General features: G+C 42.5%; 1 protein-coding gene across 4 annotated transcripts in view; it reads left to right on the plus strand.

Moving 5' to 3' along the window:
* Positions 1-23,206, plus strand: part of LIMS1 (LIM zinc finger domain containing 1) — a 67,635-nt gene that overhangs the window by 12,677 nt on the left and 31,752 nt on the right. Inside the window, exon 1 of one of the 4 annotated variants that reach the window (XM_077781558.1) lies at positions 22,508-22,671. The exons of the other annotated variants lie outside the window; for them this stretch is intronic. Coding sequence (XP_077637684.1) covers positions 22,568-22,671 — 104 coding nt within the window. The 5' untranslated portion in view covers positions 22,508-22,567. Of the gene's footprint in view, positions 1-22,507; positions 22,672-23,206 lie in introns of those variants that run through there. 4 annotated transcript variants of the gene reach the window in all.

A 23,206-nucleotide genomic window follows, 5' to 3' on the forward strand; every position in this document is an offset into this window, starting at 1 on the left:
GTGCTCAGTCACACCTCTCTGATGTGTGAATTTTGCAGCGAGTTCTGTTCATGAAAGGGAGCTGAGCTATGGGTTGGCAGTGGAGTTACTGCTGCAAGTGGGTAGGGGTTGGAGTGGGGTTAGTGTCCGTGGAACTGTGGATTGTGAGGCTCCTGTCGACCTGCCTGAGAGCCAGGCTCTGCCTCTGGCAGGGGTGAGGTCAGGGGATCTCTTGGTGTGGTGATGTTCTGCATTAGTTAAATTTTGACAAAGCGAGAACACCCATTCAAGAGAGAGCAGGGTCTGAGAAGGGCTGTGCCTTGGAACAGTGGTTAGTGAATGATACACATGAATAAAAGAGCAGCAGGGAAGTTGACGTTTACACATCAGCTTGGTCAAGAGGTTTTTAATTATTTATGATGCATCCAACAAGCTGTGGGGCTCTGCATCACCTGTGGCCAGGCAGTTCAGTACAGAAGACGTTAAAGAAGGAAGGTGAATATAACACAGTATCTAAGTCACTGTGGTTTCTAAGGTGGTTTTTAAGAATTTATATTGCTTGCTCAATGTTTCTTGCCTTAGTTGGCATTGTGCAAGTATTTTTCAGTGATACTAAGAACATTGAGGTTTAATGGTAAAAACAGTATTTCTGTTAATTTGGTATCATCCCCTTCTTCCATATGAACTAGATTTGATTTTGGACAACTGTAATGATTTATCCTTTAAGGTGCTGAAATCATAGTCTTTATTAGTGATTTTTTTTTTTTTTTTTCATTTCTAATTAATTTATGCTGTGATTTCTGCTGAGTGCTGAACACTTGGTTGGTCTGCTCAGAGCTCTCTTTTATTATCTCCTTTTTAAACACTTGTGGAAAAGCCAATTTCTAAAGAAGATAGTTGCAAGACAATATTAGAACAGATTTGCTGCCTTGCAGTATCAAGTAAATGTGATACTAAACAGATGATTGGACTACTTTTGCTTTCACACTGTAGCATTCCCATTGTAGCATCCCAAAAGTCAAGGGGGTGGGAGAGGAAGTGCTTTAAGTACAATGATTGCTAAAATCCAGTAAAAAGAGAAGAATAACTCTGCTGCAATGGGAATTTTAGAAGGAGCTAGCACTTTTAGATATGTTTTATTCCAGTTAACAGTACTGGCAGATTTCATTTGGGCTATAAGGATCTCTGGTTCCTATTCCACTTACTGAAAGATAAAAATTTTGGTAGATTTCAGAGGCACACTGGTAAGTTTACGTGCAGTTTAGGGTTGGGCTTACACTTATGTATGATGCCACTTGATGGGACAAACATGGTCAGACACAGGCACAAGTGATGTCTGTGTTTAACTGGGCAGAGCACACAGCACAGGATTTGTGGCAGCTGTTGGAAGACTAAGGGTATCTTCATGGTGGTACTTTTTATAGCAGGACAAGTTACCTGCCACAACTGTTTTTTAAAACATCTGGTCAGGGTAAGAAAGTTTCTGTGGACTGGCACTCAGCATCGTCCTGCTGCAGCATGTTTGAATCCACCCAAGAAGCTGTGAAACAGGCTGTGCGTAAACTGTGTTTCTGAACTGTGATTTCAAGGAAATGACAACTTGCTAAAGGTCAGAGAGCAAGCCAGGAATGGTATACAGATGTTGTTTGTTTGGGAAAAAGAAAGCTTAAAAACAAACACACACAACCAGCAAACAAAACAAAGGAAGCCTTTGCTTTCCCAAACGTGTTGCTCTTAAGAGCATCAGCAGCAAGGTACTCTTGAACTGGCATTTCATCTCCTCCCTTATGAGGGAAAAACATCCCTGTTGTTCCTTAGTGGTATCTGGTTTATGAATTTTTTTTATACTCTCACTTCCAGGTTGATTGGACTGATTGTTCTGTGTTTGGGAAGATTCCTTTGAACAGTCAAAGCATACATTAATGACTGGCTTGAAAATAAAGTAACTTCCTCTCTGGGTAGCAGCTGTTGCTCTGAGCCCAAAAGGAGGGTGTTGTCCTCCAGCTCCTGTCCAGAAGGTGATGGCAACAGAGCACTGTCCCTTCATCCCTCCCTTTGGACAGGTATGTGCCATTTGGCCTGGCTGGCCTATCTTAGTTCCTTAATATTTAATAAAACCGTGCATTTCTGTTGTACTTTATCCACATACAAATAAGATATTTATTTCCCTAGCTGAAAGGAATTCGGTGGGAAATCCTGTGGCTGTTCTGACAACAAAAAAAATTTAATCTTAATTTCTCTTTCTTTCCTTTTGCCTCTTCCAGTATATAGTTGCTGTTCCATGGTTCCTGGCACTGGTGATTATAACTGAGAGCTGATTTAAATTTTAATTTTATTTTTAATATCTTTTTAACATTTATAGACTGGAAGTCATAGACATGGGAAAAAAGGAAATTGAAGGAATTTTGGGCCACTTTGAGCATTTTTTTTAGAAAAGCTGATTTAATTTCAAGTCTTATGTACAGAATAGTTCAGGATTATTTAAATCTGGATAATTAAAAAGCTGCTTTTCTGTAATGAACCCAGGAAGAGAAGGCACTGGGTTTTGGGAACCACTGAGCATCTGAAGCTGTTCTCATTCATGTCAGCGGAAGTTCAGAAACATTTCCCCAACCATTGTTTTGAAGGTGCTCCCCTGAGTCTCACTTACATTTCACATACTGTATTTCATATAATACTGGTGTATGTCATATTCTCTGGCTTTATTACTGTCTTGAATTAATTTACTGGAATTCCTATGCTTTCTTTTAAGCATTTACTCTTAACCACTAATAAATCTGGAACATATTCAGACTTGGTGGGATGTTGGACTTTACAGGATGATACTTCATTGTTTCTCTTTATGGGCTGTGGCTTCCAAAATACCAATTATGGTAATTGCCTTCCCCTCCCTCCCACCGTCCATCATCTGAAGCCCTCTCTTACTGCATCAGCTTTTTCTATGCAAACTGTCTCTGCCTATTGTGGCCTTTGTCTTCACTTCCTGCTGTGGGAAGAAGATTCCCTGCAAATCCCATCTGAGCTGCTTCATCTGCAATGACTGCAAGAAGTTTTAAGTAACTTGAAATGGCACAGAAGAACAGCCAGAAGCCCAGCCTGAAAGATAAGATTTGAAATTAGAGTACATGCCTGACATTACACATTTTACTGAATTCTTGTTTTCACCCTTTTTTTTGTTGTTGTTTGTTTTCTCTTTTTGTTTCATTTTAAGTAGGGTAGCATGGGTAGTGTCTTTTTACATTTCTGTAACTGTAACTGCCTCCCCCTTATTTTGAAGCTCAACAATTAGTAATAAATGTGTCCCATAAAACACAGAATCATGAAATTCTTAAGGTTGGAAGGGATCTCTGGAGATCATTTTGTCCAACCCTCCTACCAAGGCAGGGTCAGCAAGAGCAGTGACACAGGAATGTGTTCAGGTGGGTTTTGAGTGCCTGCTGAAAGGGAGATTCCACAGGCTCCTTGGGCAGCCAATTGCAGTGCTCTGCCACCCTCAGTCTATAGAGGTTCTTCCTCATGTCAAGGTGGAAATTCTTGTGTTTCAAATCTCTAGTTGTTGCAGACACCAGCATTAATTACTGGGTTTCTCTGGCTCCAATCTGTCTCTTCCTGGGTTGCATGTTCATAGTCCTGGGGGAACCAAAAATGACAAAAAAACACTGCTTTGCTCCTGATTGTCCCTGCTTGCATTTCACAGTATGGCAGTGATGTGGTGGTCACTGGGGTGGGGCAGGGAGCAGGGCACACAGGAGGTGCTGTGGGGATTTGAGGAGCTGGACTCCTGTGGCTAAGCTCCTGGCTGCTGAGTGTGGTTGTCTTGGGCTGTTCAGTTTGGTTTTTTTTAATTAAAACTTCCTCTGCATTTTTCCCCCATGAATCTGAAGAAACCCAGATTGTTTTTCCATATGTGCATTCAGATGAAAATGCTTTTCTTCCTCTTTTTCTTTCTGTCAAAAGAACTATCGGATTTTTTTTGAGTAATATTCAAAGACTTTTTTTTTCCCTCAGGCTTATTCTTTATTGGACTGATGCCTCAATTTTCAGTAGCAGATCAGAGCTACCAAAAAAGGAGTCTGATAGACAAGCAAACTTCTTAAAATTTAACTTGGTATTTTCTTAATGAAATCAACATTAGTAATTGAATGTTACTGGCATTACCATGATCTAAAAATGGTAGTAAAATAAAGATGGTTTAGGCTGGCTTTTTTTTTTTTTTTTTTTGCTGTCCTGAATAAATTCTGTTATGGGCTGTGTTCAAAATAGTTTGGCATCCTTGCAGATCTGTATTACTTAGAAAGCAGGAAAGTCAATTTTGCAAGTAAACTTATTTCTTTTTGAATATCTAGTATACAGTATTCACTTCTACCTTTTGTCAGACAAAACATCTGGGGATTTCCATTTCTTCTGCCAAGTCTTATGCTCAAATTAGGCTGGTGAGGGTTATTCTGAAAGATGTGCATCAAGCTTTTTTGAGCTGTATGGCAGCACTATTTTCAAATAATTTCATACGTTTTGAATGCCTTTGAAAGTTCCAGGTTAAAGCAATGTCTGTCTAGGACTTATATTTTCCTTACCTATTGCTATCATTGATACAAGCATGTAACTTACCATAAGGGAATTAATTAAGGGAAAAAATAAGCATATCATTGTAATACTAGTTCTGTTACTGCTCTTGTTGTTCTAAGCTTGCCCTATTTTTCACACAAATAAAAATGACCTGTACCTTACCACATACCTGATGTTGTTGGTCTTTTTACTTATTTATATGCTGAGTATTTGATGTGCTTCATTACTTGATGACTTGCTATTTTCATAGCAGGTAGAAGTAAATAGAAATTGAAATGGGAATGCCCATTGTCAGAGGAAGCACAGATGACGTGCTAAAAACCTACTTCGGCAGGTTAGTACTCTGGTTTTTCAGGCCTCTGTTTTTTTCTGGTTGTTAAGTGTAACCCATGAAAGTAATTATTTATCTGAACATGATTGTATACATGCATAACACATATGTGATACATATTTAGGTTGCCTTTAGAATCTCTGTGAATGCTCCTTCCTCACATTCTTTCATGAAGGGTGTGTGTCCACAGAGGTTTTAAAAATGACTTTCAAGGGAAAAAAATTCTTGAGAAATGGCACACACTCTTGCTTGCAAGAAGTCTTGTGCTGATTTTCTTTTGGTTATGTTTCCTTTTGTTTTCTTTTTCCTTCCTGAGACTGATGCTCCCTGAAAGTTGCCCTGGAGTATTTGATGGTGGTACTGTCATAAGAGCCTGTGTGATGGGCCAGTACCAGTGAGCAGATGACATTTGCTGTAATCAGCTCTTCAACCCCTGCAGTCTCCTTGTGTGATGTTGGAACGGTATACACATAATTTATAAATAAATAAATGTACCCATACTGGGAATACAAGCTTAAATTTTTTTTTCTGATAGAAGTACACAGTCAAAATAATTTGGAGGCCATAGCTGTAGTAGACAGAAAATTTCTTTTTTTCCTCTTATTTGCCACCAGATTATGGCACTGCTAAATTCAGCCTTCTGCTCATACAGTGTCCTCCCAGCTTTCAGACACTGTGTAATGGGATGAATCCCCCACCTAATTTGGCTGAATACACCGCCACCTCCCTAACAGAAGACATAAATGAAGGTGTCTGGCTGAAAGGGAAGCCTGTTTGCAGCCTGCCTCACCAGTGCAGTTAATTGAAATGCATCCACGTGATCCCTTGCCTTTGATTTGAATGGGAGCTGGCTGCTTTCCCAGTGCAGGCAAAAGAGCTGTTTTCTTCTCCTAAAGTGAAATGCCTATTTCTGATGTCCCTTTTACCAAGGACGGGTAAGTGAAGTAAAGGGGAAGGGGCACAGCCAGTGGGGTAACTGAGGCCAAGGAGTAGCAAGTGTGGTGCCACAATTGTCAGGGTGCAGCAAATGTGGAGGTGAGGTAATTCGAGCAGTGTTCACACTGATCCACCCCACTGTGCCTCCGGGCCTGGATTCCTTCCGTCCTGCCGCTCCTTTTCTCTTAGAAAAATGCTTCCCTACCCTCTCCAAAAATGAAAATGCAGGAACCTGCCAAGGTGCTTTGGAGGATGGCCTCTGGTGGGCTGCAGGAGCATGATCTTACTCCCCATGACAGATGAACAATCTTCAGGTAAATCTTCAATGTCACCCCATGTGACATTATGAACATGAATTTGTCCTAATGGCCACCACAGGAGCACCCAAGTGGGCTACTGGTGCAAGGGAAGCAATTCCTTCTCTTCAGACTGCCTAGTGTAAAAAACTCAGGAAAAGGAGTGGGATAGACAGAGGACATCCCATGTAGCTGTGTTCCCACCCAGCGCTTTCAGATCTGACTCTTGAATGCAGAGACTGTCAGCCCAGCCAGCAAACAGGCTACAAATCCAAAGTTGAGGTGGGATTGTGCTGCTAATAAGGGCATTGCTTGAGAGCCTTGAAATCCTTCCCTTTTGTTCAAGTTAAATTGCTCCATTTCTTGTCTCTTCATTTTTAACTAAGCAGCCTTTCTGCTAGAGTGTATCTCCAGACTTCATGTGGTCTGAGGCAAGGATGCAAGTCCAGAGCAGGATTTGGTCCTCTGTGCTGTACCATCTTCTGCTCCCAAATCTTTGATAAGTGGTGTTGCCACTGTCCCAGTTCCAGAGCTGCCAGCTGAGTTCCACACCACCTTGTCTTACAGGAGTGCTTGAGGACAAATAGTGCAAGGACCGTGAGATACTTAAACACTATAGAGTCAGACCTATACATAGCAGAGGGAAGTAGCCAGTGGAGGACTGATAGGTAAAGCAGTTAGTCATCTGGGGAATGACAGACTGCCTTGACACCCCCTCTTCCTTCCTAAAATAAGCGAAATCAGGTAAAGCTGCAAGAGGAATACAGTTCTGAAATTACAGAATCTCTAATATTCCACGGAATTGCAAGCAAAAAAAGTGTTGATGTTAAATTAATTATTTATAATTTATTATTCCGTACTGAGCAGTAGGGTGATCAAATGTGATTTATAATAAAAGTATTCTTGTTTCCTCTTTATTATTGGTTTTGTTACAGTGAGAAGTAGTAGCTTACTTTATGTTGCAGATAAGACTTTCCTGCTTTGTTGTAAAGTGCCCCTATTTTTCAGGGAAAAAAAAAGGAATAAGATGCTGGTGTCAGCTTGGAAGGTTATTGCATAGCTACTGTCACATAAAGCAGAATTAATAGCAAGAGCTTTAAAATAGGTAAATATGTGCATTGACTTCCTACAAACTGGCATTCTTCACAGTTTCTGGTAGTAGTCACACCAAAGTTATGTTTGTAAGGTCCAAGACAAGATTTTGATGGTGAATAATTACAGATAAGTTGTTTTGGTTTTATCTTCTGAATGGTATCTTTTTGCTCCTTACAACAGGGAGCACACACTTGTGCCTCTGTGTTGCTGCTCATAATGTGGCACCTTCCTGTTGTGCTGCTGGAAAAGCACCCATATGGAAAGTCCCTGGATAAGCCATTTGTGAGGGAAGAGGAGAGTGCTGAGGGAGGAGGGGAGGGTTCTCAGGGACTGGCAATCCCTCTGGGTGACAGAAGGGGAACTGGATGATAATACAAGGGTGATTTCTGTACATCCATGACCTCACTGCTCTTGACCTGAAGGGGTGGAGTAGTTCTTGAGGTTTACTGCAGTGATACACAAGACAGACATGTGGACTAGGAAGGGCTGTCTGAATTAAAGTACTTCAAGCTATTATGACTTTCAGAGATAAATGTTGCATACATTTCTAGTTGTTCATAACATTCTTCTTCTTGGAGTAGATGAATTCTTATACAAGTCTTTACACTATTCATTTTCTCTGTCTCCCAAAATAGGGTGGGAGAAGGGCAGGAGAGGACACAGTAGCATGGTGGGTGAGGTGGGAAGGTGAATGGTGAGCATGGAAGTTGTCAGTGCCAGATATATGTGGCAATATTATCTGTTTCTTGAGAAATATGCAAATAGGCCAACCAGTATGTAATAAAAAATTTGAAGGCAGTTTAATGTTGGAACACACATTTCTTCAAACTGGGATCCAGCTAATAATGTGAAGGAAGTCCAATAATCCGAACACTTATTCATAGGTGGGGTTTCTGAATTGGAGAGCCTTTCTGAGTCTCTGAAGTACTTTGGAGTTGTGTGAGAAATTGTACTGAGAACACTTGAAACTTTAAAAGATGACTCACTGTATTCCCCTCCAAACAATTAAGTTGTTTCACTGAGCTCATCTTCACTGGTCTGGTATGTAATAACTTGTTTTTCCCTCTGCTGATGCCTACATTTATTCCACCAATAGTGTTCTTAAATGTGCAGCTTCTTTATGAACTTTTTTTTAGTGCTACAATTGATCAATTTTCTAGAAGTTCATAGCTGCATGGAGGATTACCACAGATAACATAATTCTGTGCAGCTTCTTGGTCTGAGCATTGAACAAAGCACGCTTAAATGAAATCCAGTCTTTGCAGTGCATTTTCCCTCAGGTTGGGCAGGCATTTATGCCCTGACACTCTCTTCTGCCCTGTGGTCCTGCCCTGGCCAGGTGGGCAAGTCCAGACAGACCTCACCTTGGCTGATCCTTCATCCAGAGAATCCTGAGTTGGCTCTGAGATTCAAGGACAAAGTTAATGTCTGCGGGTGCTGTGGATGCAGGGCTTCCTTCTCAAGCCAAGCCACTGCCTGCATTTTGTGAAGGCTGGGGAGTGGGGCAAGCCCTTGCAGTGCCCTGGTGAGACAATGCCAAGCACAAGTAACTTGGTATCATTGGGAGGAGAGGGGGAAAGGAGTAATTCCTATTCCTGACTCCTGATGGGTGGAACAGAAGCCGAAGGGAGGTGCGACAGAAGGGAAGCAGGGTGGCCGGCGGCAGCCAGCTGGCCCCGGGTTGGTGGCAGCACGCCTGGGAGGGGAGATCCCTGGGGCCCTGCCAGGGAGTATGGGAGGAAAGCAGCTACCGATGGTGTTAGTCAGTGTGACTGCCGAGGGCTGTTCAAAGGGCTAGAGCGCCTAACAAGGACGGATTGGGCGTTATCGCATTTCCTCTTTCACATAACCCCACGGGGAAAAGCGAACATTAATGAAACCCTGGAGGTGAATGGAGCCAGATCCATTCAAATAATGTCTCACAAGAGATTTGTCTTTTTGGTTCTTTTGTACCATTCCATAGACATAACCTTCGTAGTTGCATGTTGTTTATTTTCCCTTGGCTGCCACTCTTCCTGTTTAATCCTTACAGATAATAATATGCATTAGTAATGGTGAGGAAGAATGCTTTTCATAATGTTAATGTCAAACATAGTGTGATACAATTTCTCTAATGTTTTGGCTTAATACTGTGTACATTCTGCCAGCAGTAGTACTGGATGATTCAGACTCCTGTTAAGCCTATTAGGAATGCTTTTTCAGTGCTCATATAAGAGGCCCCAGACAAGATCCAGAAGATTGCCCACAATCTTTTTATTTGAAAATGGTGACAAAAACAGGCTGCTGGAGAACTAAAGTTCAGTCAGCCTAACTTTGAACCCTAGCAAGTCATGAGTACAACTAGCACTTACTGAATAATACAGCATTAAAAGAGCCACATGGATTTCTAAGAACAGATCGTTTCAAAGCAGCCAATTTTCCAGGTCTGGCAGATGAGCATGTCTTATAAACAGAAAGGAGGAAATAAATTAGGTGTATCTGCTGATACTATCTCACACAAAATTTCATAAGCAAACAAGAGAAAGAGGCTTTAGGATTTGAGTGATGGTGATTGACTTTGTTGAGCATAAGCCTTACAAATTCTCTTCTGTGTATCCACTTGTCTGCTCTTGTCGCTCTCGCTGTGGCCCATTCACATGAGTGCTGCTGATACCTCCTCCTGTTCCTTCATCATGTCCTTTTAAGGCATATTAGTGTGGACTCAGGACTTGGTTTCAAGAAGGCATACTGCAGTTTGGAAATAACAGTCTAGGTGAAATTGCTTGAAGGGAGGTGTGCAGCTGTATGAAAAGAAGCATTTGGACAGGAATTGATGTTTTGACACAGATCCACCAACAGGATCCCCCTAAACAGAACCCGCCTGATCACACCTTGCGGGAATTCTCTCTTTTATCACTTGTATTTAATAACTTGATCAGTGACTTGGATGTTGCAGCTGAAAGTTGGCTTGCGAACTTTGTGGATGTCCTTAACTTGGAGAAACCTTTAGGGATACGGGAGATTAATTAAAAATTATCTTGGCAGTCTGAAAAGAGGCTCCAAGAAGCTGAAATTTCATGAAGAGAAATGATAAGAGTGGTGCTCATGAAAGAGAACTCATGACCATGGGCTGGGCCATTTGAAGGATTATTAAAATGCCTTATCATGTTTTATGATGTGCCTGCAGAGAAAAACAGATCTTATTTTGGAAATGTTGTGCATTAAATATAAAGTAAGGTTGCCCTAGATTATTTTGAAGAGACTATTTATTACTGAAAAAGCCTGAGAGAAGTTGTCTTGCCAGAGGAGGATAACAGAGGGGCCTTGTTAAAGCAACAAAGCACTTGGAGAAGATTGGAAATGTACTGGCTGGTGCATGCTTCTTTACTGAAACTTAGGGACAGGGTTGTATCCATGGATGGCAAATCTATTTTGATGGTATTTTAGTGCATCTGTAGTCTCTATAACTGAAATGGAAGGGATATGATAGCCCTACCCGGGAACTAAAATCACCTTTTTCTCTGAAGCAGTATTTCCTCCTCCAATGTGCTCTTGTGTCAGAAAGGAGACAGGTACAGCAATGTAGGTAGTTGAATTCAGAATGAATTCATGAAATGGGGCTCATGTCCTGATGTACCTTTGATGAGTGTGTCAGTTTGGCCCATGGCAGTGCTGTCCATGCAGCAGGGTGTGTGCATCTCCCTGCATATCAGGATGCAGCTGCAAGGAACCATCCAGTTGTGCTGGGCATTGTGTAGCCATCCTGTTTGTCTTGCCCTGTCATGGGCAGTGTGGAGGAAGAGGCTGGGCAGAATGGCAGGGATGTTGTCTTACTTCTAAATAGCAGTACTCTTGTGGAAAGGTCAAGCCTTTCTCCTGCCTTTCATGGGCATTTTAGAGGAGGGGAAGCTTTTGACAGCTCCCAACATCAGATACTTCTCTGGTCAGCTGCTGCAACTCCAGTGCTGCAGTGCCAGGTGTGCCATCTGCTTGGGTCCTTGCAGCCTGCTCCAGTCAGCTCTGCCACTGCCACAGTCGATGAGGAGAGCAGGTGTAGTGGTGGAGCTGGTGTTTCCCGTCACTTCCTAGTGACGGGCCCTCAGTTCAGCAATGTGTTCATCCTAGGGCATTGCTCCAGGCCTAGCTCAGGAGAAGCAGCAACCCTTTGGAAAAAGTTGTCTTTAAATATTTTAGTGAGTTCAAAAGAAAACAAATGGTTGTCTGTCCTCTTATTAGTTGAGAGCAGACTATTGGTGCCATTTCATAGACTCATAGAATTCGGGGTGGAAGGGACATTTAGAGGCCACCTAGTCCAATATCTGCAGTGAGCAGAGACATCTTCTACTCCATCAGGTTGCTCAGATTCCTGTCCAGTCTGACCTCGAGTCTTTCCAGGGTCAGGGCAGCTACCAGCTCTGTGGGCAACCTGTTCCAGCATTTCACCACCATCGTAGTGAAAAATGTCTTATTTGAATGGCTGTAATTGTGACTTTTTACGTGAGTTTGAGTCAGCCTGGCTTGGAGGTCTGGCTCTGATTTACATAGATTTGCTGTTAGCTTTTGGTGGCCTGGGCTCTGCTTTGGACGGCAGCTGTGATGACACTGACAGGAGGGACTGCAAGGGGAACCCCGGGGCGTTTGGAGCTTTTTCCCCCCGTGTTCTGAGCAGGTTCGCCTTTCCAGCCCGGCGGTGTGGGGCGGGGAGGCGCTGCGGGCAGGGGACGCGGAGAGGCCCGGGCTGCCGGGGCCCGAGCGCGGCTCTCGGGCTCCGCCTGCCGGTGCGAGCGCGGCCGGGCCGGGCCGGGCCGGGCCGGGCCGCGGGGGGGGCGCGGCTGCAGCCGGGGCTCCGGACTCGTGATGAGGGACATCTCACTTCTGCATCTTCCTGCGTCTTCCTCCCTCGTGCTGTGTATGGCAGCCGCCGGTCCTTTGCCCTACAGCAGCTGCATTCACTAACCTACCCCCCCCCCTCCAATCCAGTCTTCTCCCATTTTGATGGCTGGGAGAGAGGTCTTGAGAGAGGAAGACGTGGGCTGCTCCTTGCATCTGGGTGAAGGTGAGGGAGGAAGGAGTGTATGGGGAAGGGGAAGGAAGAGTGTCTGAAGGAGAAAAAAGGAACTTGGTGAGCTCCAAGGTCAGTTGGGCCGTCTCGTGTATACACCCTCGGCAAACTGGAACAGCTGAGCAATGAGTACATATTTCCTTCTGCTTGTTTTGCCCGGAGACGCTGATTTCAGGGGGTGATGAGGCATACAGCTGCAGGGTGTGACTGTCTGGCTTTCCCCCCAGCTCCTGGCAATGCAGGCATCTCAAAGGTCTGCTTGCAGAGGGTGGCTCTTGTTGCCTGAAGCAGAGAGGACACTGACTTGTCCAGAAGCTGCAGTATTGAGCATCCTGGAGCAGTTGTGGGGGTTTGGCTTTACCTGTGTTCTGCAGTTCTAGTCCATGCTGGCCTGCTAGAGGAACAAAGAAAAATACTCTGCATCTGTGGAAATGTGGATATGAACCAGTCACTCCCTTCCCTAATTAACTTTTGCTTGTAGACTAACTTTTTGGTCTAATTCTATGCTTAGTGCAGGAGCTTCATGATCACTGCAGAGCTACATCTGCTGACCTCTTTTGCAGGAAGCCCTGGTGTCAGGAGCAGCTGATGGGCTTGGCTGGACCGTGTGACTTCATCTGGTGCTGTTTGTGTCACTCTGCTCTGCACTTCCCATCAGGCCTGGTCTGGGCAACCACAGACTGCAACGATCTGTCAGTGCCTATGAGCATAGTCTCTCTGGGGCTTGTCTTTTTCTACTCTCATTGGTCATAATTTTGCTCACAAGTTTTCTTTTAGCACAGCTCTTTTGGAAAACAAGTTGGTGATAAAAGAGCCGACTATTATGATGTGAACAAAACTGAAAAATATGGTTTAGCCAGTCCAGCTTGGCAATCAATTACTCAAACATGCTTTAAAACATTAGTTGAAGGGTTAATTCTTGTTTTCCTAGTTCCCTTTTAATGGATGCTTATTCACATTAACCATGAAGTGTTGCAGCTTTTGCAGTTCTCATGAATCAACAAACTGTCCTTGCCATTTTATAAAAGCAGAACTGCTGGCATACAAGCAATATATTAAATAACATGAACTGGAGTAGCAACCAAGGCCACTTATTCTGTATTACTGGTTTGTTGTGATTTTTTTCATGCTCAAGAACAAAATGCTGTTACCTTGATGTCTGCCACATTATTTTGAGAGACAAAGCTGTAGTGCATTCTTTCGTCTGGGAGGGTAACTGTCCACTGATAAGTTTAATGAAACTTTACTGCAGCTTTTGTACTTGAAGGGTCTTTGCAGGAAGAGATAAGTTCAAATGAGGAAGCAGTATGTGACAGTATGGGAAACAGTAGCTTGGAAAGATAAACTTACATTGTTAATTTGTCCACAGAAAAGGGTTAGTGATAATGTTAAGTGGCCTGAAGACAGAAATAGGATCAAGAAACAGGATATAGAGACATGATGAATAAAAAGCAAAAGAGGCTCTGTTGGTATGGCATAGCATTATTTTGTGTGTCTGTGAAAGCAGGTGGTAAGGAAACTTTCCTGTCTGACCATTCAGGAGAGTGCACTGGCAGTCATGGGTCTGAAGCCTGAAGCCATACTGCTGTAGAAACAAGTTTTGCCTGCAGCATGTCCCTGCAGAGGTCAGGTTGTGGCCTAATTTCTTTGTCACTGATGGTGAGCAAGGTTTCAGGTTCCGTTTTTTACAGATCTTTGCAGCAACTGGCAGGGAAACGTTGATTTTAAGGGTATTCCTGTTTTAATCTGCAAAGAGCTGCCTGAGGCCTTTGAGGTGTCCCAGGGATTCAGACTGCTTTAGAAAAACTGAGTTTGAGTCTCTGTCCACATGAGACATATCTTGTTTGTCTGGGCAGGTTCACTACCCTAACCTGCTCTGTGAGATGGTGGTTTTTGTCCCCAATTAGGGGAGGTTGTCAGAGATGGCAGTAGCCTTTCAGTGTGTGATACTGTCTGCCTTCATCTCAGAAAAGAAGAAAATCAGAAGGTATTTCTCTTTCTCAGCAGGTGGGAAGGTAGGGAGATGCAGTCTTCCACTCTGCATGGCACTGACAGATGCTTGTGATACGTTGGAAGTGGCCCTGCTTGACTCTTTGCTGCTCATCAGTGTTTCCAGGGATTGCTATTCCCATAAAAGGACCTAGAATACTGTCCTACTGTTCTTATGGTTTTGTACTTCTGTACCATACAACAATTGTATATAATGAAAGCTTCAGTCTTTCCTATGAAGTAGAACGTTTGCTTCCTTCTCTGTCCTTAGTGGTTTTGAGATGGAGAATTGGCATGATACAATTTGTGGAGCTCATCTGTGAATTTTGAAATATTTTTTCTCTTCTTTACAGCATCAAGTTTATACAGGGCCAAAGAAGGAAGTGGTTTGCTGAGTCACTTAAAATATATTTTTTTTTATTTTATCTCAATTACCAGTAATAACCACAGTGAAAACATGCAAACAGCGGGCATTTGATGTGAAGCTTTATATGGGAAAGGCTGCTCATTGTGAACGTGCTGCCAGCGAGGCTACAGGCTGACAGTAAGTGTCCAGCTGGTCACTGGGGCTGAGGGTCTGGCTCAGGCATCTGCTGGAGTGCACATTGTGCTGCCTTCTGGGCAGACAGCCTGGCTATGAATTGTATGGGCTTTTAGTCATTTACAGGGAAATTCTTGAGAGCAGGAGCCATGCATGAGAATGGTGATAGAGTCAGGAAGAGGACGAATTGCTGTGTCTCCGCTGGTTTTATTACTATTAGCAGCAAGCAGCATGGTAACAGAACTTTTAGCAAAGTCCTTTGTTGTTCTGGAAATGCACAGAGGTATTCTGGTATGTCCAGTAGTTTTTTATCGTTTGCTCACTGGGAGTGGTTTTAGGACACTATTTTGTCCCCACCCAGAACAGAGGATTCACGGTCAGTTTGAAGATACACCACTGCTTACGGGTTTTCTGCTGGCTGAGGAAGAGGACACTGCGTGACAGAACCATTAAACCCAAAACTGTAATTCCAGTGGAAGGAAAAGATTTGTCCTACCTGTTACAGAAATTGTGTCGCTTCTGGTGTGGTTGTGTTCAGAAGTCAGCAAAACAAAGCTTTTACGGTAGGGTAGCTGTGCATTTTTGGTTTAAGGCTTTTGCTCTGATTTAAGAGAAGAATCTTAAGTATGTTTTTCATGTGCTTTAAAATATTATGAAAAATCCATATGAGATCATATTTTTATGTTTTATACTGAATCCCAAAGTAATTTTTACAGCATTACGGGAAGGGAGGATGGCTTTTCCATTTTACATCATCCTAAATATCCAGGTTGAATTACTTTCATTTCTTTTGCACTGGTTTGTTTTTGTTTTGTTTTGTTTTGTTTTTTCCAGTATGGATTTTTCTGCTTGGATATGAATTACAAGTTTTAATAATTTTGAAACCAAAATGTAAATACTTAAAATCTTAGAATTTTTTGAGTTGCTAAAATGTGCACCTTACCTGTGATTTTTAAGTGTTCTTGCATGCATTCAGCTTCATTCTTTGCAGACACCTGATCTACTTTCTATATTTTGCTTTAGATAATATATTTGTGCGTATATGCAAAAAACAATCATACTATATGTTTCTGAGCATTTAAAGGTGATATTCTCTAGGGAAACACCATTTTCTACCTTTCTGGGAAATGCTGCTCAGAGTATAGAACCACTTTTTAATATGTCTGACCTGTGCTGTCTGAAATGTTTTCTGAATCCCCTCACTGCCTCCTCCCCTTTCCTCTGTAATGTGTTTTCCATGCCTTGGTTTTTTTGGGCAGTAGAGACTGTGTGATGTGGCTGATGGATGTTTTTACAGGCATAGAGTCAGGATCATTGCTTTTTCTGGGGTACTAAATTCACCATCCCACACTGTAAAACCAGCAGCATTCAAAGGCTCTGGTGGCGCTCTTGGGAGCTCAGGGTTGGATTGTCCTTCTAAAACACCAGCTGTTGGAGCTGTGAAGTAGTGTCACCTACTGCTTTCATGGTTGTATTTACTTGTGTGCCAGGAGGTGGTGATACCTTCAAGCCATGTGCATGTTGTCAGGGTTTCTCAAGGGGATTGCACTGTCTTCTCTCCTTGGCATTTCATTTCAGTATAAGGAGACAAAACCTTGATGAGAAGCTTTTCTTTCTCTACTTTTAATGGAGTGTTAGTAATTTGAAAAGTATTTGTAAGACAGAAAGCAAAGGGTCCAGGAGAGTAACTGCTGGTAGTCAACAGAGAAAGCAGTTTATAGTCTGCTGTAGTTTTGTTTGCATTTATTTAACCCTGATTAGTGATGTTTGGAGAAAAATTAAGATTTCCTAATACTCCCATTCCTTCTCTGAAAGGGCAGAGTCAGTCTGGGACCTGTTTTGAGGTGTACCACTAGCTCTCCACCCAAACCAGGGCTCAGCAATTGCACATCTGATATGTCTCAGTCAGTTTTCTGCACCCTTGGAAGGGCTTGTGGCTTTCGGAACTATCAGAGTTGGTAATTCCTTGGGGTATCAGGGCAGCTGCTCTCTGGGCAGTTTTCAGTTTCCTTCATTTGCCACATGTTTTCTAGGTCTGCTTATTTTTTAATTTTTTAAAATTTTTAATTTTTTTTTTTTAAACATGGCAATGTCTTCAGTCTTTTGTAGCATCCACTGGGGAACTTCTAACTACCCAATAAGCCAGCTGGGGGCCTTTTGCCCTCATTTCTAGAGGCAATTTATCTCATCATAATAGAATAAAGTAAACCTTCTGGACATACCTACAGTAGCAGAGTGTAAATAGAAGTAAACGGTTTTAAAGATAAAGCTTTTCAGCTTAGTATCTTCATAACCAAGGTGCTTAAATGTGAAAGGTGGATTTCCAACTGGCTTTGAAAATATCTGTGGGAAGAGGTTTTTAATTCCAAGACAGTAATTCCTACAGGATAGGTCCTGGATCTAGAAATGCAGGTTGTGAATTGCTTGTGGTTTTTCTCCACATGTTCTGGGCTCTGAAAATTAATCTAAATCGTGATTTTACTGGTTTTAAACTATCCTTCCCCTCATCATTTTGGTGTGGGCTTTTTTTTTCCTTTCTCTTTTAAGATGTTACCCCCTCATATACCGGTCCATATGAGTAATTTTGCCCATCTTAAGGCATCAACTGTTTGCCAGCTTGTTTGTCACTCTTTTTTTTAAGAGACTTATGTACAAATAGCAGGACAAAACTGATTCGTGTTGTGTCACACTTTCTTCTTTGCACACCTACTCATGCATGGATCATCTGCTGATTAACAGCATAAATTTCTGGCTATGATGCCAACCTGCATCTTCACCCTCTGGTCTCTCATTCGTCTCTGCTCTCAGTTTGGCCTCGGTCTGAATTACTAAAATATGTGTTGGTTAATCTGTACCTCCCTCTGGCTGTAGGAAGAAATACTGGCACGAGAAACAAGGCAGTGTTTTCCCAGTAGAGGGAGGTATTGTAAAACTCAGCCAAAGTAGGTTTCTGCTTGCTGGAGAAAAGTGTGCTTTTTGCGGAGGTTTTTTTTTTTTTGTGCTTAATTTAAGAGCTTATGGAGCAGCATGTGCAGAGAGCTTGGAGAAGGAAAGCAAAATACTTTTCCCATGTTCGCTTTTTTTTTTATTGGTAGAATAGAATATGTGGAATGAGAGCAAGGATCTCTGCCATGCTTCACTGAAACCTTGTGGGCTGCCAGCCATGGAGGTGGAGATGCCTTGGTACTGCCAGGATGAGACAGGACCCCTGTTCTCACCACAATAACCCTGCCTTCCCTTTGCCCCATCAAATTCCAGAGGGCTTCAGTGGGGATGAGTGCATCACTGCTCTGAAGAGTTGAGCACACCATAGAATCATTGAATGGTTTGGGTTGGGAGGGACCTTTAAGGGCATCTAGTTTGAACCTCCCCACCTTGCAGTGGGCCAGAACACCTTGCACTAGACCAGGTTACAACCATCTTGGTGCCATACTTTGTATGGCAAGGACAGGCATTAGTAGATGAGGTTTAACAAAAACTAGTAACTACTAAATTGCAACAATCCTACTTGGTCAGCTGGAGCATGGACGTAAATCCAAATCTCTGCTTTGTAGTGTGGACATAGATCAAGTGCCTCAGTACTTAGCCTAATCCACAGATTAAATTTGCTTGCTTCAGTATAGATTTACCACTAAGTGGAATACAGGAAGAAACATCAAAACAGTTGTTGGAATGACATTAGACAAGGAAGGAAACATATAATTACTTATTTAACTCCTTGAATCAACAGTTTAAGCTCCCATGAAGCTTTGAAATCCTAGTTTCATGGTGTGTGTCCCTAGCATTTGAGCTTAGTATTCTCTCTGTGCATTTCATCAGTGCCTGTCCCAGCAGGGACTCACAGTGTGGTACACTATTCCTTGACACTCAAACCCATCTGTGAGGACTCATTCTGCAGGTCCAGAAAGGTGTGAAGCTTTGTTGGCATCAGCACATCATTTGGGTGCTTCAGGGATTCTTGCAAAACTGCCAGAAGGGTTATTGTCACCTTCCTTCATTTTCTGCAGTGAGTTCTTTGCTGAGTTATAAGCTTTTTCCTTCACTTTAAAGTGTGCTTTCTTCCAAATCTTGTGAGAAATAGTAGAAGACAGTCACTCTTGTACACATTCCTCTGGAAACTGATTCCAGTGATAAATGGGATTGGAGGAATGTGCTCCCTTGAGCACGCAGCCACCTTGTAACTGTGAGCACACTACAGGCATTCCTGTGGTGTTCTTAGAATGCTCTTCTGATTATTGTTTTGACTGACTGTGCTGCCATGAAAACAGTTTTTCTATCGATTTGAAAATCTTCAAGTAAATTTAATTGAGATATGGTAGTTTTTTCAAAGTTTAGAAAAACCCAAAAAAACAAGAACATGCCACTAGAGGAAATAAGAGATGACACACATAGACTTTTCTGTGTGGAATAAGTGACCTAAAACTTCATCTTTTCTGGTTTCTATAGCTAGTGTATATTCTCTGTAAATACAGGCTTATGAAGAAGAAATGTCCTGAATTTGAAGCACTTGATATTTATTGTTATTCCTAAATTCAATTACATGTTTTCCAGTATAATGAATTGCTGTTCATGTCCCTTTGAATGTAGTATAAAGCAGCCAGGCATAACCTGTCTATCTTAAAAGATTTTTAAATTGGAAAATTCTGCTGAATACCTAGAATCACCAGAACAGCAGTACTTTCACAGAAATTTAAGGGAGAGCACTGGTGGCCTGGAGTATCAAGTTAGGACTCTGTAGGACTGCTGTGAAAACTCAGCCATGAGCCTAGTCCCACATAATAAAAAGTTATTCATTGCTTGTGATGAATGAAGGACTGCATACTTTGTCTCAGTTCCACCTTGTGCTGGTTAGAGATGGGGGAATAGTTTCCTCTACTGAAAGACAGAGGTACCACAATCATTATCCATCACATCACAATAGCAATGTTGGCTTTCTCTGGGGGCAGAAGGATGGTCACTTGCATGAGGGAAGAATCATGTGCTGGAAAATGAAGAGTAAACCTTCAAAGTACAGGATATACAAGAAGGCTGTGCATTACTGGTAATGAGAAAAGCTGTGGTAACTTGGCTGGTCCTCAAAAATTTTGATAGAATGTGAAAGGTCCAAGTGGCCTCATCCCACATGAGAAGAATGTAATCTCTCAAAAAAAGGAATTATAAACAGCAGATAGGGGCTAGGAAGGTAAAAAGGGGTGTGGGGAGCAGGAGGCACTCGCTGGGGAAGCTCTTCTTGGAAAGCCACGTCTATTGAATTTGCTTTGTGGAAGCATTTAAGTGAGTTAGTTGAGAAATAACATTTGTGTTCTGCAATGTCTCTGCAAAAAAACACCCTTATAACTTGTATTTGATACTCAGAACCTAGAGTTTGACAGTTTCAGTAAATTCAGGTTTGAAACCATGTATCCTGTGAAGATTCGTGGGTGATCCCACAGGGCAGAAAATGAGTCCAGTTTGCATTTCTTCTTATAGAAAGCTTTCAGCTTGTTCTGAAGCCCTCCAAGAAAGTGTTTTCTATATCAGCATGGATCCCTGTTGGAGTTTGCTGAAAAGGCCTGTGAAATGGAGCTATGGAGTTGAATCTCTGGTCTTACTTTAAAAACCTAACCATCTTGCCCTCCTTTATATTTAGGTGGATTTGATCTGTATAACAACTCATTTTTGTGTCTGGACTTGCTGTATTCCTTTAATTTGCATGCTCTGTCTTGATGCAGTTCTGGTTTCCAAGGACATTTGAGTAAAAGTTGTTGCCCAAGCACAGCAGCTGCTCATGGAGATAAAAGTTTAATGAAGTGATGTGTTTCAGATTAATGCAATGTGCAGCAAAGTGGGTGAAGAATTGTCCTTTTATTTTTTATTGGCTTGTGTTATGTGTAATATAAAAGTATTCAGTATATGCTGAACAGATGCCTATTGTAGTGACTAAGAATCTATGAACAAATTTATAGGTAATAGTTTAATTTCAACAGTTTACAAAGAGCTTTTTCACAGAAAAAAATGTACTCATCACTTTTAGATTATTATCTAAAATTGATCATTTGGACAAAAATAAGTCATTTGTATGGAGATATTTAAAGCAGAGTATAAACTGTTGGTAATGTATAAAAGCTGCTGTGCCATGAACATCTGTCATTTGCCATCCTGAACCTCCACTCATAACAGCATTAACTTTTCATTGGATTGCTGATTGACTGACTGCAGGGAATTGGCATTTAATTATGTTTAAGCTTATCCTACTGAGTACTGAGAAACAACTTTAAATACTTCATTTGAAACCGGAACACAGCATGTTTAGGCAAATAATGTGATTGTTCTTGCTTTTATTTTCTGAGGATGGGAGCTCAGATGTATATAGCTTATTGACAGTTCAGTGTGTGCGACCCTCTAACATCATGTAAATCACTTTGAGTTTTTGCAGCCATTATCTGTTTGGCATGTTATGTGATTCCTTTTCCAAAACAATTTTGTTATTTTTCCATTGTGTGATGTTTAATATTATGCACTGATGAGATTCCAGACTGGAGCATATTGATAGTATTATATAAAACTACTGAGTTTGTGTTCAGTCTGGTAATCTCAAAAAAATTGGTGTCATATGATATACCCAGTATTATCTATATTACACTTTTTTCCTTTAGTGAAATTAAAAATACTCTTACATATATTCTGCTACAAAATAAACACTTCAATAATGAACTCTGTAATTCATGTCAGATAGAACTTGTTTCCTGTAATAGTCAAAACAGTCCTTGCAAATTGTTACGTTTCTTGGCTTTCATTAAATGGAAATTCATTTAAAAAACACACCTTCCCAAATCACCATGTAGAAGTAAAATCTCTGAATTAAGTTTTTTTTATATGTGTCAAGAATAATGTCAAAGAAATAGTAAACATTTTTCAAGAAGTGGTAAGCTTTTTTGATGCCTCCTGAAATGAAGTGCTTTATTTACTACTAAAATTTTACTACATGAAATGAGATGCAGAGCTTGCAAAATTGCCTGCTAGCCGCCTTCCTGCCTTGCAGGAAACTTCAAGCACTTCCATCCTGTTTTACAATTACACGGGACACTCCATCACTACAAAATGTGACACACTGGTAAAGTAGTTTATGTTTGATAGCTGAGAATAGGAAGACAATTACTTTGTGGTTTTCTTCTGATTTTCAAGGTAGAAAAAGAAAAATGCGCACAGTGCTGTTGTGTTTCTAAAGGAGCAATTTAATGCTAGTTACTGAAGTTTGTGGCACACTTTGCTGCATTAACCTCCCTGTCAGAGCTTGCCAAAGTGCTTGAGTAACTCTGAATTTTCATAGCTCTAATGACTTTCCTTTTGTCATGAATTAGAACAGGAAAGAGTGAACAGCTCATTGCAGTCCCGGAGATGTGTGCGGAGGCGCTGGCAGAGCCGCCTGCTTTGCCCAGCACAGGGCAGGGTCGTGCCTGCTGGGGCGGTGAGAGTTGGAGGAAAGCTGGAGAGAAGGGGGTGAGCCGGTCGCACACATCCCTTAGGTGTGATCGAGTGATAAGGAAATGTGGTGCCCTTTGGGAGGGTGTGTACCTACGAGAAACAGGAAGCAGCAGCTCGGCGGGTGCCTGCCCTGCCTGCCTGCCGAGGTTGGTGGCTCCGGCGGGCGCAGGTGTGCCGACACACCGCCCAGCCGCTGCTCTCCAGGCATCTTGGCAGGCGCGCTCCTCGGCACCACAGCTGGGAGAGGCGGGGGAAAGAAACCCAACCCAAAGCCAAAACACCCCTCCTCACCTTTAAAAAAAAACCAACCCTCCTCCAGGTAGGGGAATATGACGGCCTTGCAGCTGAAAGAGTTGTCACATTCAGGTCTGTACAGGAGGAGACGGGATCGTCCTGACAGTGTCCTGCCCGGGTCACAGGAAGAGAACCTGAGGTGAGTGCAAATGGATGGTACTGCCAGGGCACCGAGCCCTTCTCTGCTGCCCGCTTGCGCGGTTGTAACAGACAAATTGCAACCACGGCTCTGGAAAGTCGCTGCAAAACACATGCATCGAGAAGCAGCCCCGAGGCACGACAGAAAAACCCCTGAAGGAAGGATAGCAGGAGCCATGCGATGACATTGCGTGTTCTGGCAGTGGTGTGACAGCCTTCCCTGACTCTGGGAAGGGCAAATGCTAGCCAGTGTTTACTTTGGGATCCCTTCTGATGGCCAGCACTCGCAAGTAAATAAACATTTTGGAGCCTGACAACTTTGCTCCGTCTGCTTTGAAGCTAGTTCTGGGTCACCCAGGTTCTGTGGGTTGTGCTGCCTCTTGGATCGTGGCACAGTCCCTGTGCCAGGCTGGTGGTGTGGAGCTGGGTGGCTGCTGGGCTCCCAGTTTCTTCTTGGGGCATTCTTTGTTGTGGAATGGGCTTTAGACAAAAGAATGCAGCAGGGCCACTTAGCCTGACCTTACTCAGCCAGGGTG

This window comes from Lonchura striata, chromosome 2, assembly GCF_046129695.1.
Source record: "Lonchura striata isolate bLonStr1 chromosome 2, bLonStr1.mat, whole genome shotgun sequence".
Lineage (NCBI taxonomy): Eukaryota > Metazoa > Chordata > Aves > Passeriformes > Estrildidae > Lonchura > Lonchura striata.